The sequence below is a fragment of the Salminus brasiliensis genome, chromosome 20, assembly GCF_030463535.1.
Source record: "Salminus brasiliensis chromosome 20, fSalBra1.hap2, whole genome shotgun sequence".
Classification (NCBI taxonomy): Eukaryota; Metazoa; Chordata; class Actinopteri; order Characiformes; family Bryconidae; genus Salminus; species Salminus brasiliensis.
Genome location: NC_132897.1, coordinates 29,829,367 through 29,844,411, shown reverse-complemented (window position 1 = coordinate 29,844,411; position 15,045 = coordinate 29,829,367). Strand labels below are relative to the sequence as shown.

Genomic DNA, 15,045 nt, shown 5'->3' with positions numbered 1-15,045 from the left:
CTTCGGGTGGTTGGGCACTCTTTTCTGAGGTTATCTTCCTGTTTGACCTAATGCTGATGAAATGACCCATCTTCCACTCCTGACACCTGTTACAGTCCAATTTAAAAACTACATTGCTGGGTCATCCTAATGTTTCAGTACATGGATAAATAATGCTTTTAAAATTATTTTTAATTATGCTGCCCCATCAGTTCTGGAAACATTTTGCGTATCTTTGATGGTTGCGGTACTTTCAAGTTACTTTCAGTTCCATAAAAAAACAAGTACCTATTGCCCCTCCTCATTGATGGACAGGTGCATTAGCTACCAGTCAGCCTCGGGGCCAAGCCCAAGGTATGGCCCAGGAGAAAGGTGAAACCTGAGTGAAATTTCCACATTGTTTAAAACAAGAAATAAAGCTTGGACTGTTGTCAGACGCATGGGGGAGAGAGAGAGAGGAGCTTACATACAGATAACTGTTAAAGTTGGTTGGTCCTCACTAGCAGCATGACGGGTTCCAAGCATTTTAACTTAACTGGGAAAAATCTGCTTTCATCTGCAGTGCACCTGTGAACTACTTTTTTATCATTTTATTTGACTGTGTTAAATGTTACTTTGTCCACTTATCATTTTAAGTTGAAATCTTATTCTTTGCTTTTGGTTTTATTTCTTCTCTTACTTCATTAATAATTCATAAATGTTCTTTTAATTCAATTTTGCCATCAAATCAATGACTCACATTTTTTTTCTCCATTCTTATGTCTTTTACACAGTGACTATTCTTACCAGGGCTGCACTCCTGTGCCACCAGATTGAGAACTTCCACTGCAGCAGGACACTGTTGAATAAACTCCTCACAGAATGAACTGTCTTCCAACAGCTGAGCCATCACCAAACATGCTCTGTGAACACATGACATGTTTATATGAAATATAATTAAGACCAGAATAAAGTTCTCTTTAATTTTTTGCAGTGTTTCTGCTTTCTGACCTAGTCCTTATCTCAGCCAGCAGACGAACAGCTGCCATAACGGGGCTGGAACCATCTCCTGTGGCTGGTAGGGAGGTATGGATAGAGAGGCTACCCTCTTGTGGCAGCAACATTGACTGTACTGCCTGGACTACTTTCTCAGTGATGGATAGCTTATAAAGTGGCAAAGCCTGGAAAAGAGTGAGATATGAAAAGTTTGCAGAAAAGCTGCAGAACATAAAACATGTTTTTTTTATCTGAATCTATGTAATGATCCAAATAATAGAACTAAATTCACAAAATGCCATAATAAAGAACTTTACCTCTGAGCGTGGAGTGCAGAGGCGTGAGATTGGTACAGTCAAGGTGTCAGAGGCCTGACATGCGCGGCGATATTCACAAGATGGGAACTTGACTGTGGCAATGCCTTCTTGTTCATTAATGGACATGACCACTCCAACACTTCCCAGCACTCCTTTACCTACCACCTACAAAAAAAAACGTAAGTTGTTGATGCAAGAACGAGGAACATCCATGAAATTACGTCAAAGCACAAATTTCACATGCATTGCTCAGGTCTAACCTGGACCTCTGAACCAATCTTGATGTTCTCTTTGAAGCCACCCAAGGCGCACAAGGCTGCTACGGCCTGTCGGCTGATTGCCTGCAGTTTTGCCAACTTTCTGCCACTGCTGCTGCCACTTTCCAAAATGCTCTCTGCATATTTACCCAGCTGAGGTATAAACATCAGTGCCCGGGACAATACCTTTTATGAGCGAGAGAGAGAGACAGACAGAGCAAGAAAGAGAAAGTGAACTTAGTGAAGTGAACTTCAAACATAGTGTTGGGCTCAAGGTACAAATTCTAACTGAATAATGATTTGTTGTACTGTTGTAAACAGTTTAGCATATGTGATTTCAGAAATAGATTTTATGTAGATTTCCTTATGCAAAGAATTGTACAAATGTACAAATTTGAAACAAAGCACAATTTTGAAAATACACAACATTATACATTATGTACATTTTATGACAATTTAATATGGTAGTGCATTTCTATATTTGGATTTTTTTCCACACAAAAATGTGAGTTTGAAGCTAAAAAAAAAACCCTTCAAATATACAGTGTTCATTTGGGGAACTATCAACCTACAATTAAGAACCATACCATACTTAATAAAAGAGAGCATAGAACTGCAGCTGCAGCTAAGGTCAGTGTTTATGACTCAACCACAAGAAAAACACAAAAACAAAACCTATACCAGAAAAGCATGATTGGAACCACAAAGGAAACAAAAGAAAATATAAATATTCGTTTCAAGTTCGCCAGAAAACACCTAGATGATTTTCTTAGGTTCTGGAACAGTGTTTTACGGGCAAATAAAAGAATCAAGGGTGAGTTTTTTTCTTCAAAAGGGCCTTTTTATGTCTGGAGAAAATCTAATACTGTAAAAACCTGTGAAACATTGATAGTAGAGTGACGCTTTGGTGCTAGAGGAAGCTTTGGTGCAGGGAACTATCAATTCTGCTCTGTATCAGGAAAATCTTCAAGAGAATATCAGGTCATCTTTTTGTGAGCTATATCCAACAAGTCAATTACAAATTTCTTAAGCAAGTCTACCTCACAATGGTTAAAAAAAGAAAACATCTGGAATGTTATACAAATGTCACAGAGCATATGCAGCTCTGCACAGAGACAACATTTAACAACTACTAAGCAATTTATTTTTTGCTTTTTTTGCTCTTTTATTTTTTTTCTGTCTTTTCCTAATTACTGATTGTGTAAAGCTGCTTTGTGACAACAACAGAAAGAAAGCGCTATACAAATAAATTTGACTTGACTTGACATGTTTATCTGCTTCAGAGAGTCCTATTCTAAGTCAATACTTATCTAAAGACGTTAGCAATGGGTGCAAATTAGGGAGTTTTCACACTAGCATTTCCTCTGAGACTTTGGCGCATTTGGTCAAGTATTTTTGAGCCTGGGGGGCACCAATTGGTTGATTTTGTCAAATGGCTGCCTTGGGTTCTCCTGCATAGTTAAAAACCTTCTCTTACAAGAACAGCTCCGGCACAATGCTAATGTTAATGCAAAATGAAATGCCATGACTTCAGAAAGCAATGTTCTATGCTGCTTGAGTGTTTATATCCAAGTAAAATAAAGAAAAGCCATAAATGGATGAACCTAAAACTGATAACTGCATAATCAACCCATGGTTTGTATGAAATTGTTCTGTGTAAAAGCAAACCAGTAATGAAAGCCTCTCTCCCAAACAAGCCCAGAATTGGTCTGGGTGTGGACTTCATTAATTGGACAAGTGTGGTGAAAAAAAGGAGATGTCCACAAACATTTGGACAAGTGTAGATCTTATGCTTTTATCTATAGGAGCAGTCTTAATCACGTACGGCCTCATGAACATGTACATCATCTTAAAAGACTTTTGTTAAACATTTGATATTTGGCTCCAATAATTGGCTCCAGTGTGCTTTTTTTTTTACTTGGGTTTCATCTTTAGCTTGTAAGGTAGGCTGGTTTTTAAATATACTTTTAACTAGATTCTGCTAATACTCTTGTCTTAGGGTTAACATGCTCATTAGTTGATTGAGGTGCTGATTCAGGTGTAGTTTCAGGTCAGCTAAAAGTGTGAATTGCAGAGGAGCCAAGACGACTCTGAGAAAAGGCAAAGGCGGATGACAAGGTGGTTGGAGTTTTTCACGAAGGACTGGCAGGGGCGGAGGAACAGGTTTGCTCCTCTCTCCTCTGTGGCACACCCTGCTCTCTTTTTCTAATCTTGAAATTTCCTCTTTTGAATACCATGCTGTTACTGTCTCTTCTCCCACTAGACTTCACGTCATTGTTCTCTATCATCCTCCTGGTCCTTTGGGCAATACTACTTTCTACTTGGTGACTTCAACCTTTCATCAGAGAAACTCCAGTCATCATGCCTTCTTCCATTGCCTTCCTCTTTTAATCTCACATTCAACCAGTCTGCACCAACACACAGAGCAGGGAACACTCTGGACCTTATCTTCAGCAGACCTGTCCCTGCTCTGGATGTGCTGTGACACCTCTGGACTTCTCTGATCACCACTTTCTCTCCTTCTCACTCCCCCTCTCTGCCCCTTCAACCTCTACTTCTGCATGTTCTTCCACTTTTCACCGCAATCTTTGCTGTTTCCCCCTCAGCTCTGGCCTCGACTGTTCTGACCACTCTTCCTCATCTTAAATCTTTCTCCTCTCTCCCACTAGAAACTGCTACAAACACTCTCCTCTCATCTATCTCCACCTCTGTCGACCTTCTCTGCCCTTTCTCACCTAGGTCAGCAAATTCTTCACCTTCCCCGTGGCTGTCAGATGTTCTCCACAACAACCGTAGAAAGCTAAGAATGGCTGAAAGGAAGTGCAGACCTTCACTCCTATCAGTCTCTTCTCTACAGGTTTATAACGGAAGTTGCTGCTGCAAAAGCATCTTTCTACAGAGGGAAACTGGAAACATCTGCATCTGACCCACGCAAACTTTTCACCATCTTTTTCTCTCTCATCAACCCTCCTACTCCCCCACCACCCACTACCCTGTCTAAAGAAGATTTTGTCTCCTTCTTTGAAGAAAGGGTTGACAATATCTGCCAATCCTTCCCCCCGCCTCTACCCACCTCTCTAGACACGGCCCTCCTCCTCCCTCCTCTCTGTCCTGCTTCTCTCCCCTTGCCACAGATGACCTCCTACATCTTCTTACCTCTAATAATTCCACCACCTGTCAGCTAGACCCTATTCCATCCACTCTGTTCCAAACTATTGCTCCAAACCTCCTTCCTTTCATCTTCTTCATCATAAACAGCTCTTTGTTGTCAGGTCATGTACCATCCGCCTTCAAGTCTGCCAGAGTTGTGCCTATCCTATAGAACCATAGGTTCTATAGCCAACTAGCCAACTCTGGACAGCTTGGACATCGGCAACTACAGACCCATTTCTCTTCTCTCCTTCCTCTCAAACCCTAGCAAGACAGAGCTGCTGTACATCCCGGGAACCGCTGGACCTAAAAACGATCTTGCCATCTCCTTTGAGAACTCACTGGTCACTCCTTCTACAGAAGCTCGAAGCCTTGGTATAGTCATGGATGATCAGCTGTCGTTCTCAAGTCATGCCGCAAATGTAACTCGGTCATGCAGATTTCTCCTGTACAACATCCGGAGAATACGACCCTTCCTCTCTTTTCTCGAAGTCTTTCAGCACTTCGAGACTTAACTACTGCAACTCTCTTCTGGCTGGTCTCCCTTTGCGCGCCATCAGGCCCCTGCAACGTATCCAGACAAACATATCCTACAAAGCCAAGCTTCAAGTACGGCTCGGCTCGACCAGCCATCCCTCATAAACCACGGAAGACAAGCGTCCAGGCTTTTTTCTGTCCTGGCACCAAAGTGATGGAACGAGCTTCCCCTGTGTGTCCGAACAGCAGAGTCGCTCACTGTCTTCAAACGCAGACTGAAGACCCACCTCTTCTGAGAATACTTGGGCGAATAGCAGAGTGGTCACCTTATTGACTTGTGTTTAGAAGTGTCTACACTTAGAGGTATCTTTTAAATTATTAGTCTATTCTAACTAGCTAAGGATTTTCTTGGGTAAATAGCAAAGCACTTTGTAAGTCACTCTGGATAAGAGCGTCTGCTAAATGCCTTAAATGTAATTCAAATTTCCGAATTATATGATTACAATAGGTTATTTGAGCTTTGTCTAATATACATTTCTTTTTATTGATTCATAAGATTGATTATGTTCATGAAGTTGAACATATTTGATTACATATAATTGATTACTTTTCACTACAGAATAAATGTATTTAATTTGAGTAAAGTAAGAAGTGCTATTGTAATAAGATAATTAAATAAATTAAAATATTTTTTCTTATTTAATTGATTGAAAAGACACTGGACAGTGGAAATATGGAACCTGCTGTAGAATCTACTTCTTGCACATTTCTCCACTATTTTTTGTCCTGGTCATAGTGCTTAATACCCAAATATCTTGACTGTGGAGTACTAAGACAAATTGTTACTACTACATCTGAATTTCCATTCTCATCCTTAAGCATAAGCATATTTACTCAGAACTTCAAATTCAAATATAGAAATGCTATTTTTAGTTTAACTCTGTTTTTTGGACTATTGATAATTCACAATTCTTAGCATCAACAAAAAAATATTTCTAATAAATTAATAATTAATTGTGAAATATAATTAATTTAACTACAAAAACAACTCACCTTCTCAGCAGTAGTAGTCCAGATCTGAGCGGTGTTTGACTCTGGAGCAGTAAGAAGACTGTGCAACAGTGCAATAACTTCAGCAGCCATGCTGTTAGCTACATGACCACTTATGAATGGACGGACTGGGTCAGACCTGTGAAAGTAAAGAAGGTGGGGGAAAAGGTAAAGTGACTAAATATAGAGAGTCACAACCCTGGTTATGGAGCATTACGCCGTTCACTATCCTGCCCGTTTCACCATAGTTATATAGTGCAGTTAGCAGTGCTGCGAACTTGAAGCAGCAACAATAGACATGCTATTCCTCTTATTACAAGTCAGCTGTAATTTTATTGCTACAGAATTTTGTTTTTATGTTCTTTTGAGTTTTTTTTTTAAAGGCTGAGCACAGGTGTTACTGTGTTACTGAGCTACAGATTGTTTAATACATCTCAATAAAAAACAAAAATGTGTAAAGGATTCCCAAACTTTTGCACAAGACTGCCTGCAGTTTGCCCACAATAGCCAAATTAACATAATTAGAAAGAAAACATCATGGGGCACCATGGGGCTAAAATTGACAATTAAAATTTTTTACATTTAAAATTTTTTAAACACATTAAAACTTTAGCTAATAGTAAGGTGTATATTTTTGACAGGAATCATATCAATTATATTTCATTAACTTATATAAATATAATGGGTACCCTAAATGAATATAGTGTCTGATTGTATTTTAAATGGTCAGACTTTGATTTATTGTCTAAAAGAAACTCTGGTTGAAACATTACACAGGACACATAATTAGATAATGTTTTTATCCATTTTTTTTTACCTGGCCAATTCACCATTTCTGTCCCTGCATACCACGGTCTGGGCACTTTTCTTCTTGTCTCCAGTACTGGCTCCTCCTGAAGTCTCTTGGTTAATGGTCTCCACCGGGGGGCCCACACTGACAATGAGTCCTGACTGAGCCCACTTACTGGCCTTACGCAGGGCTGCTGAGGCCTCCTCTGTGATCACCTCACAGCTCCCAGTCTTTTAATAGGCAAAAAAGGGGACACAAATTCCACCAATATCTGAATGTATTTAAATACCAAATGGGTAAATTTAGACAACTAAATGGGGATTATAAAAGCAGGCCAGACCTTGGTCATGTCTCTATCCATTTTCACCACCTTCTCCATGTTCGCTCCAGTGCCAAGTCGAAAAGGACGTCCTTCTGAGCTACTGCAGGAAGATGGGGTAAATAAAAAATAGCATGAGACACACACTAATAAAAGAAAATTTTGGCTAAATCTTGGGACATATAATAGTCCACCACAATAATAGCAGGTAACACTATATTTGATTTAGTGTTTAAACATAAATGTCATCTTGTGGCATAACTATTATGTAGATGATTAGATGAGTGTCATTAAGAGCAAAAACTTATAATTAAGAAACTAATAATTTCTGAGACACAGTTAATAACACTTTGTAGGTTATTAACTAACTGTAGACCTGGACTAATCTGTTGTTTTTCAGGAACTTCTCTGCTATTTTATTCTATCCAAATAGGCCAATTCAATGTATTTCTCTCCTCTCCTCTGTAAAAATTACAAGCAAACATTTTACTGTTTGCACTGTATTTGGTCTACAAGTGCACATACCAAACCTACCTAAACACTGTTGCAGACCAAGTAAATACTAATTACGATGGTATTCCTTAATGGCAGTGGCATCTTCAAGCAGGATAATGCATCCTATCATTGTGTAAAAGTTCAGGAATGGTTTGAACATAAAGTGTTCAAGATGGTAAAGGTCTTCCAAATACAGTTTCAATATGACTGAGCATCTGTGCAATGTTCTAGATAAACAAGTCCAATCCTTAGAGGCCCTGCCTTGCAAGTAGTCTGATTGGTCTGACCGGTGATAAACCACCCTGATGATGGGCGACTCCCGTTTGAGCTTCTGCCTATAGGTGGGCAGGAGCAGGATTGAGGAGTGATCTGATTTGCTGAACGGGGGTCAGAAGAGGGCTTCATACGCCCCTTGGAAGGGGGGTGTAGTAGTGGTCCAGAGTCTGTGTTTTCCGCGTGCTACAAGAGATGTGCTAAAAGAACTTGGGCGCTACTTTCTTCAGGTTTGCTTTATTAAAGCCCCCAAAAATTAACGCAGCCTCCGGGTGTGTGGTTTCCTGCTTGTTGATTGCCTCGTACAGTTTCCCGAATGCCGGGTCCTTTGTTCTGTCCATGTGGTGCAAAGAGAACCCTGCTGGCTCAGGTCGTTCAGGTCTCTATGAGGCAGATAATACAGCAGTCCCTTATCTCCTGGTAAAATGAGATCAGTTCGCTCAGTTTGTTGTCCAAAGACTGTACAACAAGAGAACGGAGAGCGCGTCATCACAGCCTGACGAGGACTCCTGTCCCTTTTTCGCCATCTATGGCGTGGCCGGGAGGCCCAGATAAAAAAAACTTGTAGTCCGGTTTGCTGTGAGTGATCGTCGATCTGATTTCCAGAAGTGTTTGTCAGTCGTAAATGAACGTGCTAGCAACACACTATTAACTAAAAATTACTGGGAGCTCGCAACACGGCAGCCATGACATCTTGCATTCTACATGACACCAATTTGACACAAATTTGTGTAAATATGGTCCATCTTGTCCGTGTCTGTTACCTGCCATTTGGGCTACATAAATAAAGTAACAGCCCACACAGTCAACATCAACATGCAATGTTTCGGGATTAAAGCCAAAAAGAAAATAGTTTGCAAAACAGGTTACAGAGGAGGCCTCCAAATTAGGGCATGAACATGGATAACCCTTAGCCTTATCCAGCTTGAATTTGACAAGCTTCAAGTTCAGTCATACTGACTAATGTACAATAGTTACGCAGAGGGACTATGTCCGTTAGTTCTCTTCTTCAAGATGGGTGTTTTTTAAAGATAAATACTTAATGACAGCTGTCGCAATGGCCACAGAGAATGGCAAGCAACCGCCACACTGCCGTTTTCATGTTTTCTCCACTTTGTAAAATGGAGACAATAGCAAATGCTCTGGTCACAAAGTCAAACACAGCTTCACCAGTTCGGACGAGGCACTATGCAAAATTTGAGACAAAGCCTTCACATTGGACGATCGAAAATACCTTCAACCAGAATCCAGACTCTCATTGAAAGCTATGGGAAGCATTTAGAGGCTGTTATTTCTGCAAAAGGAGGATCTACTAAATACTGATCTAACTTTTCTGTTGGGGTGCCCAAATTTATGCACCTGCCTAATTTCGTTTAAATAATTATTGCATAGTTTCTGTCAATTCTATAAACTTCATTTCACTTCTCAAATATCACTGTGTTCGTCTGCTATATGATATATTTAACTGGAATTGCTGATCCGAACAACCAATGATTTTTAAAGAAAAATCATCAAAATGATCAGGGGTGCCCACTGTATAGTGCAGTCATTTTTACTAGATCATGAAAGTTTCTTGAAAAGGTGGCGATCCATAATCAAACCAGTAAATAGGCGAGGGTCAAAACCGGAGCTGTGGTAACCATAACAGAAGGGCTGAGGCAAAATAAGAAAACAAGAAACAGGCAGAGGTCTAATATAAAAGGCAGACAAAATGGGGCAAAAGAGTCTAAACATAAAAAGGTTGGTACACAAGGAAAAATGTAGCTTATGAGTTTCAGGGGCGCGTTCGAAAACTCTGGCAATCAGGCTTTTTCTCAATTGGACGAAGTGGTTGCGTGAGCTAGTAGAGGAGTCTGGGAAATTAAGTACATATACAACGACTGACAGTAAAACCGCATATCGCGTTGTTGAGCCACCCTAAATCACTGCAGGGTTCACCGCGTTCACCGTGACAGCCCTAGCTGTTCAGCCACTGCACTTAGACACCACTATGCAAAAACACAGACAGAACTGGCTCAAGTTGTTATAAAGTTGGCTAATGTAGCCTAAAACCAGTCAACAAACAGGAAGTTATAAATACGATTACTACTAATAGCCTTTGTAAGTACGAGCACCCAGTAAAGCACAAGACACCACACCATGTCGAGTTCTCAAGTCCAGACCGCCCCTGTAAACCATAAGACAACTAACTAGTAATGGCTGGCTGTGAATTAAGTACAGTAGGGTGCCCAACACAATAGACTATATATATGATCACTGCTTTCAAAATAGATTTCATGCCTAACCAGCTACCGATCACCTGGTAGTGTGATTCATTTATCCCGTAACACACAACTTTGCCCCCCCATCCTCATACGTGGCCTCTCTGGAATCTAATTGACAAAAATCTTCTCAAAGAATCAAAGAATTCCTGCAGACAAGACAAAAGCAGTGTTCCAAATATGTGATATTTAAGTATTATATCTGAACCTTAAAAAATGGTATTCGGGCCAGCCCTACAATTTAGTGTCACAAAATAAAAGTCAAAAGACATTTCAGAAGACACAATATTGCTATGCACATGTGATTGCAAAAAAACACAACAACAACATTAGTGTTTATGCTAAAGTACTGATGTCCTGCATCACAACATCCCAAAGGTATTCAATGGTGCTCTATCAATCCAGAAAAACAATTCTACTGCTCCACAACCACATGCTGGGGTCATTACACCAAATAAGCATTTGGCACTGGGCATAACTGGCCATTTTAAGATTATTTTGTTAATAATGTTAACAAGTATTAGAAACTACAAAATTAAAAACGATGTTTTAACCTGAGTAATGGCTGAAGTACTTCATGGGAAGACTGGTCTTCTCTCTTGTGGATAAAGATGGAGAGTTTTCCATCTACCGCTTCTCCCTCCTCTCCAGCATCTTTGTCAGTCTTGAGGCTGCTCTTAGGGCTGGTCCTGGTTAGGCTGGTGTCTGGCTCAGATGAGGCAGGGGAAAGGAGGGTCTGGCATCCTAAGGAAGACAAGACTGGTGAAGGGTCTTTGTCTAAAATTTCAAGTTTTACAAAATCTTTCACAAAATATACTTTTCCCCAATATCAGAAAAACAAGTCATTAAAGTGCATGTAAAGTGAACACTGCACTGTCATTGCTTTTATTAATGAGCTTGTAAACCATCATCTATATTATTTTTATAACAGGGCTTGCAAGGTGGGCAATCAAGGTGGGTATCATTATTCCCATTCATAATCAACTTAACCTCCTAATATATTTCTGCAAATATTACAAACCAAAATAATTTTCTTTCTATAATGTTTTATTTCTCTGACAGAAAGTTCACTTATAAACATTTAGATAATTAAGCTTAATCTAAGGATTATTAGTTGTGTTCTTGGACTGGTCTCAACAGGATATTAACAGTCCTAAATTTTCTTCATTTCAAGATAAATTGTTTAACCGTGAATCTAAATCTTTCACAGATCCTTACACTGCTTTTGTAACAATTTCCAGCTTCATAAGTCTCTATAAAAATGTTTCCTGTTTCCTGGATATGGTTCACACTAACCAGTATATTCTAAGAAGAACAGAACTATGCAAGAACAGTAGAAGAACAGTAAATATGGTTAGTGTGTCTTTATTTAATGGGAAAAACACTTACACTTCCAATCTCATTTTCTTAATTGAAAGACCTTTTGACAATTAAGACAGGTTAACGTACTTTTTCTAGGCTGCACAGTGGGTGTTTTTCTCAATCTGCACTATAAAAGAAATTAACAGTACAACTGCATATGTTATTTTATCACTAATCAATGCACCAATCAACTCCAGGTAATTCTAAATGATTCACTTACTTTTATACAAACTCACCCACCCACTAAGTACTCTATAAGGAAAATCTGTACACCTACAGGTGGGCACAGACTCACCAAAACCAAACAGATAAAGATTGAAAAAATGTAGCCTGGTTTAATTGACTCTAATGGCACAAACAACTTGAATCCATGCCTTGTGTCAACATCCAGGCTAGTGGAGGGGGTTGAAATGGTGTGGCTTGGCACACATCAGGTCAAGAATTTTTTGGGCTAAGAAATGTTGCATTCCCTCATGGCCACAATTTACTCATTCCAGCGGACTCTTTTATTAAGTTCCTTCCCTAGATTTTGGGGCCATTTAAGCAGCTTTATTTTCTTTATCTGAAACCAATTGAGACCTTCCTTGGCTGTATGTTTGGGCTCACTGTCTTGCTGAAATGCCCTCATTTCATCTTCATCATCCAGGTAGATGGTAGCAGATTTTTTATCTCGGTGTCTTGGTACCTTTGTCTATTCATCCTTTCTTCAATTTTTATGAAGCGTGCCAGTGTCGTATGCTGAACAGCTTCACACCATGATGTTCCCACATCTAAACTTCACGGTTGGTATGGTGTTTTTTAGGGTGATATGCAGTGCCTTTAGACCTCCAAACATGGTGTATATTATGGTATTTAAAGAGTTAAATTTTGGTCTCATCTGACCAGACTATATTCTCCCAGTATTTCACAGGCTTGTCTAAACTTTAAACGTGCTTTAACATGCTTTTTCTTCAGCAATGGAGCCTTGCGTAGTGAATGTGCATACTGGCCATGGCGTTGAGTGCGTTAATTATTGTTTTCTTTAAAAAAATAAACCCAAAACAATTGCACCTGCTGATTCCAGGTTTTTCTGTAGCTATCCACAGGTGGTCCTTGGCTCTTGGATAACTCTTCTGATAATTCTTTTCACTCTTCTGTCTGAAATCTTGAGGAATCACCTGGTTGTGGTTGGTTTATGGTAAAATGATGTTCTTTCCACTTCCTGATTAAGGCCCCAACAGTGCATACTGTAACCTTTAGTAGTTTAGAAATTCCTCTGCAACCAATGCCATCAGTATATTTTGCAACAATAAAGTTGTAAAGGTCTTGACAGAGCTGGTTTTACCTATCATGGGATGTTTTTTTGCGTGACACCTTGGTAAACACCTTTTTATAGACCACCAGCTGAACCAGCTGATATTAGTTTGCACTAAGGGGCAGAATTGCTTTCTAATTACCGATGGATTTCAGCTGGTGTCATGACCTCTCTTTCTTCATTTGTTCAATACTTTTCCCTGTGTCATTTCTGAAAATGTATGGACATCTATGGTATGATTTCTTCAGCAAAGCTTCAATGCTTATTTCACCTGCTGTATATGTGTATGTATATATAAAAGGGTGTGGCCACACAGGTATCGGAAATCCAGGCTCTCCGAGGTTTACAAGCATCAGGCAGACATCTAACAGGGGAACAAAGAAACTAATAAGGCATCTCCATTGTTCCAACAAATAGTCCAAATTAATTTAAGAAACTTTAGAGTTTCAGCGTTTCACAGTGCAAAGTCAGGCCAGGGCCATAATGATTATCGAATTCCCTGGAATATTTCCTAACTATTAAAAATAATTATAATTCATATGATTTTCACTAGTTAGAAATTAGTGCTGGTGATAAAAATTTTATATCTTTTTTGAAAAGATATCAAACTGATTACATTAATTGACATTAATTAACTGACGCTGTAGTAAAAAAAACTTGTACATTTCTTAAAGCTTTATATTTAACTTTTGGGAATTTGTGTCTCTTTCACAGAAGATCCAATAGCTAGGAAATATCCTTAATTAAATATAAGTGATCCAATTTAGTTCAGATATTGAGAATATTATTAATATCTCCTTACAGTTAGGCATCAGGTTTTAAGACTAGTTACTTAGAATTAAAATTATTTTAGCAATCATTTTTAATATATAAATAGCAATAATTTGCTCTTACAAAATGTTACTGCTGATGTGAACTGCAGTACTGCAACTGACCAACGGAAATTATATGTACAGCCACAATGAAAGGTAAAAGTAGAAAAGATCTGAATATTCTCTACAACAAACAATGACTCCACATGATGTAATATCAAAAAAAGTTTTTCCAAGAGCATGTTTCAGGAAGTCTCTTTGACTTTACAACAACAGAATTTACACTCTGCTATGTTCAATCATGCGCTCACCTGGCACCACATAGTCAGCTAACTTGGCCAGAAGAAGTGCTGCAATGCGTGAAGCTGGATCACTGGCGTCTTGTTGTTCTGTATCCAAAGCATTAATAGAGTAGCTCCAGGGAGGCAACACCACATTTCCACAGTCCTCCACACTCATAAGTGGCAGAGCAGCACGACACAGCTGCAAGATAATGAGAACCAGCTTGGGAGAAGGCCGCTGATCCAAAAGCAGCGAAAGAAGCTTTGAGACACAGGCCGGCTGACTTAGGATTGCCTTGCCTATATGGCTCCTGAAAAGCAGTAAAAGTGTGTTACGAGTGCACTGAAAAATGGTAAATTTAACTCATTAATTACCCCTACAGCAAAATGACCACACTGTTTCAATACAAGATCTCTTTAGGTTGTCACACTAGCTACCTGGACAAGTCGTTAAGCAGACTGAGCACATCCTGTAAGGCATCATTTCCAGCTGCTTGGTTACCACAGCATTCTGTAGCTCTTGCCAGGTGGTTGGTCAACAGACTAGATACCTGTCGTGCCAGTCCAGAATGTACTCCATCTGTGGAGCCACCTTAAATAAAAAAAATAACACACAATAAACAAATAGCAAATAGATAAAATTACCTGCCAAGGAGGAGGTTTTTTCAAAGAACATTTTACAACAAATATTTTTGCATTTAGGAGCAGGTACTCATTTGTAGGTGCTAAATCTGTCTGCTTTCATTACTTATCTCAGTCTCATACAGTACTGAACATGCAGTTTGAAGAGGGGAACAAACTAGCAAACTAGCTATGAACATTTGGATGACAATGTCTCTCACGTGAAATATTTTACTTGCTTATTTACTCATTTGAACAGCTTCACAAAGAGTAAACACAACACTGCACCTACACAAGTGAATACATGGGCTGTATATGCAGACTTTACTCTG

General features: G+C 39.3%; 1 protein-coding gene across 3 annotated transcripts in view; it reads right to left on the bottom strand.

The window, feature by feature from the left end:
* Window positions 1-15,045, bottom strand: part of LOC140542097 (probable E3 ubiquitin-protein ligase HECTD4) — an 87,827-nt gene that overhangs the window by 30,157 nt on the left and 42,625 nt on the right. For all 3 annotated transcript variants that reach the window (XM_072664932.1, XM_072664933.1, XM_072664934.1), the window contains exons 35-44: window positions 14,531-14,684; window positions 14,123-14,403; window positions 10,898-11,087; window positions 7,336-7,417; window positions 7,023-7,225; window positions 6,209-6,344; window positions 1,532-1,714; window positions 1,272-1,436; window positions 970-1,139; window positions 766-881 (exon numbers count right to left, since the gene is read on the bottom strand). In XM_072664932.1, the coding sequence (XP_072521033.1) occupies window positions 766-881; window positions 970-1,139; window positions 1,272-1,436; window positions 1,532-1,714; window positions 6,209-6,344; window positions 7,023-7,225; window positions 7,336-7,417; window positions 10,898-11,087; window positions 14,123-14,403; window positions 14,531-14,684 (1,680 nt within the window). The remainder of the gene's footprint in view (window positions 1-765; window positions 882-969; window positions 1,140-1,271; window positions 1,437-1,531; window positions 1,715-6,208; window positions 6,345-7,022; window positions 7,226-7,335; window positions 7,418-10,897; window positions 11,088-14,122; window positions 14,404-14,530; window positions 14,685-15,045) is intronic.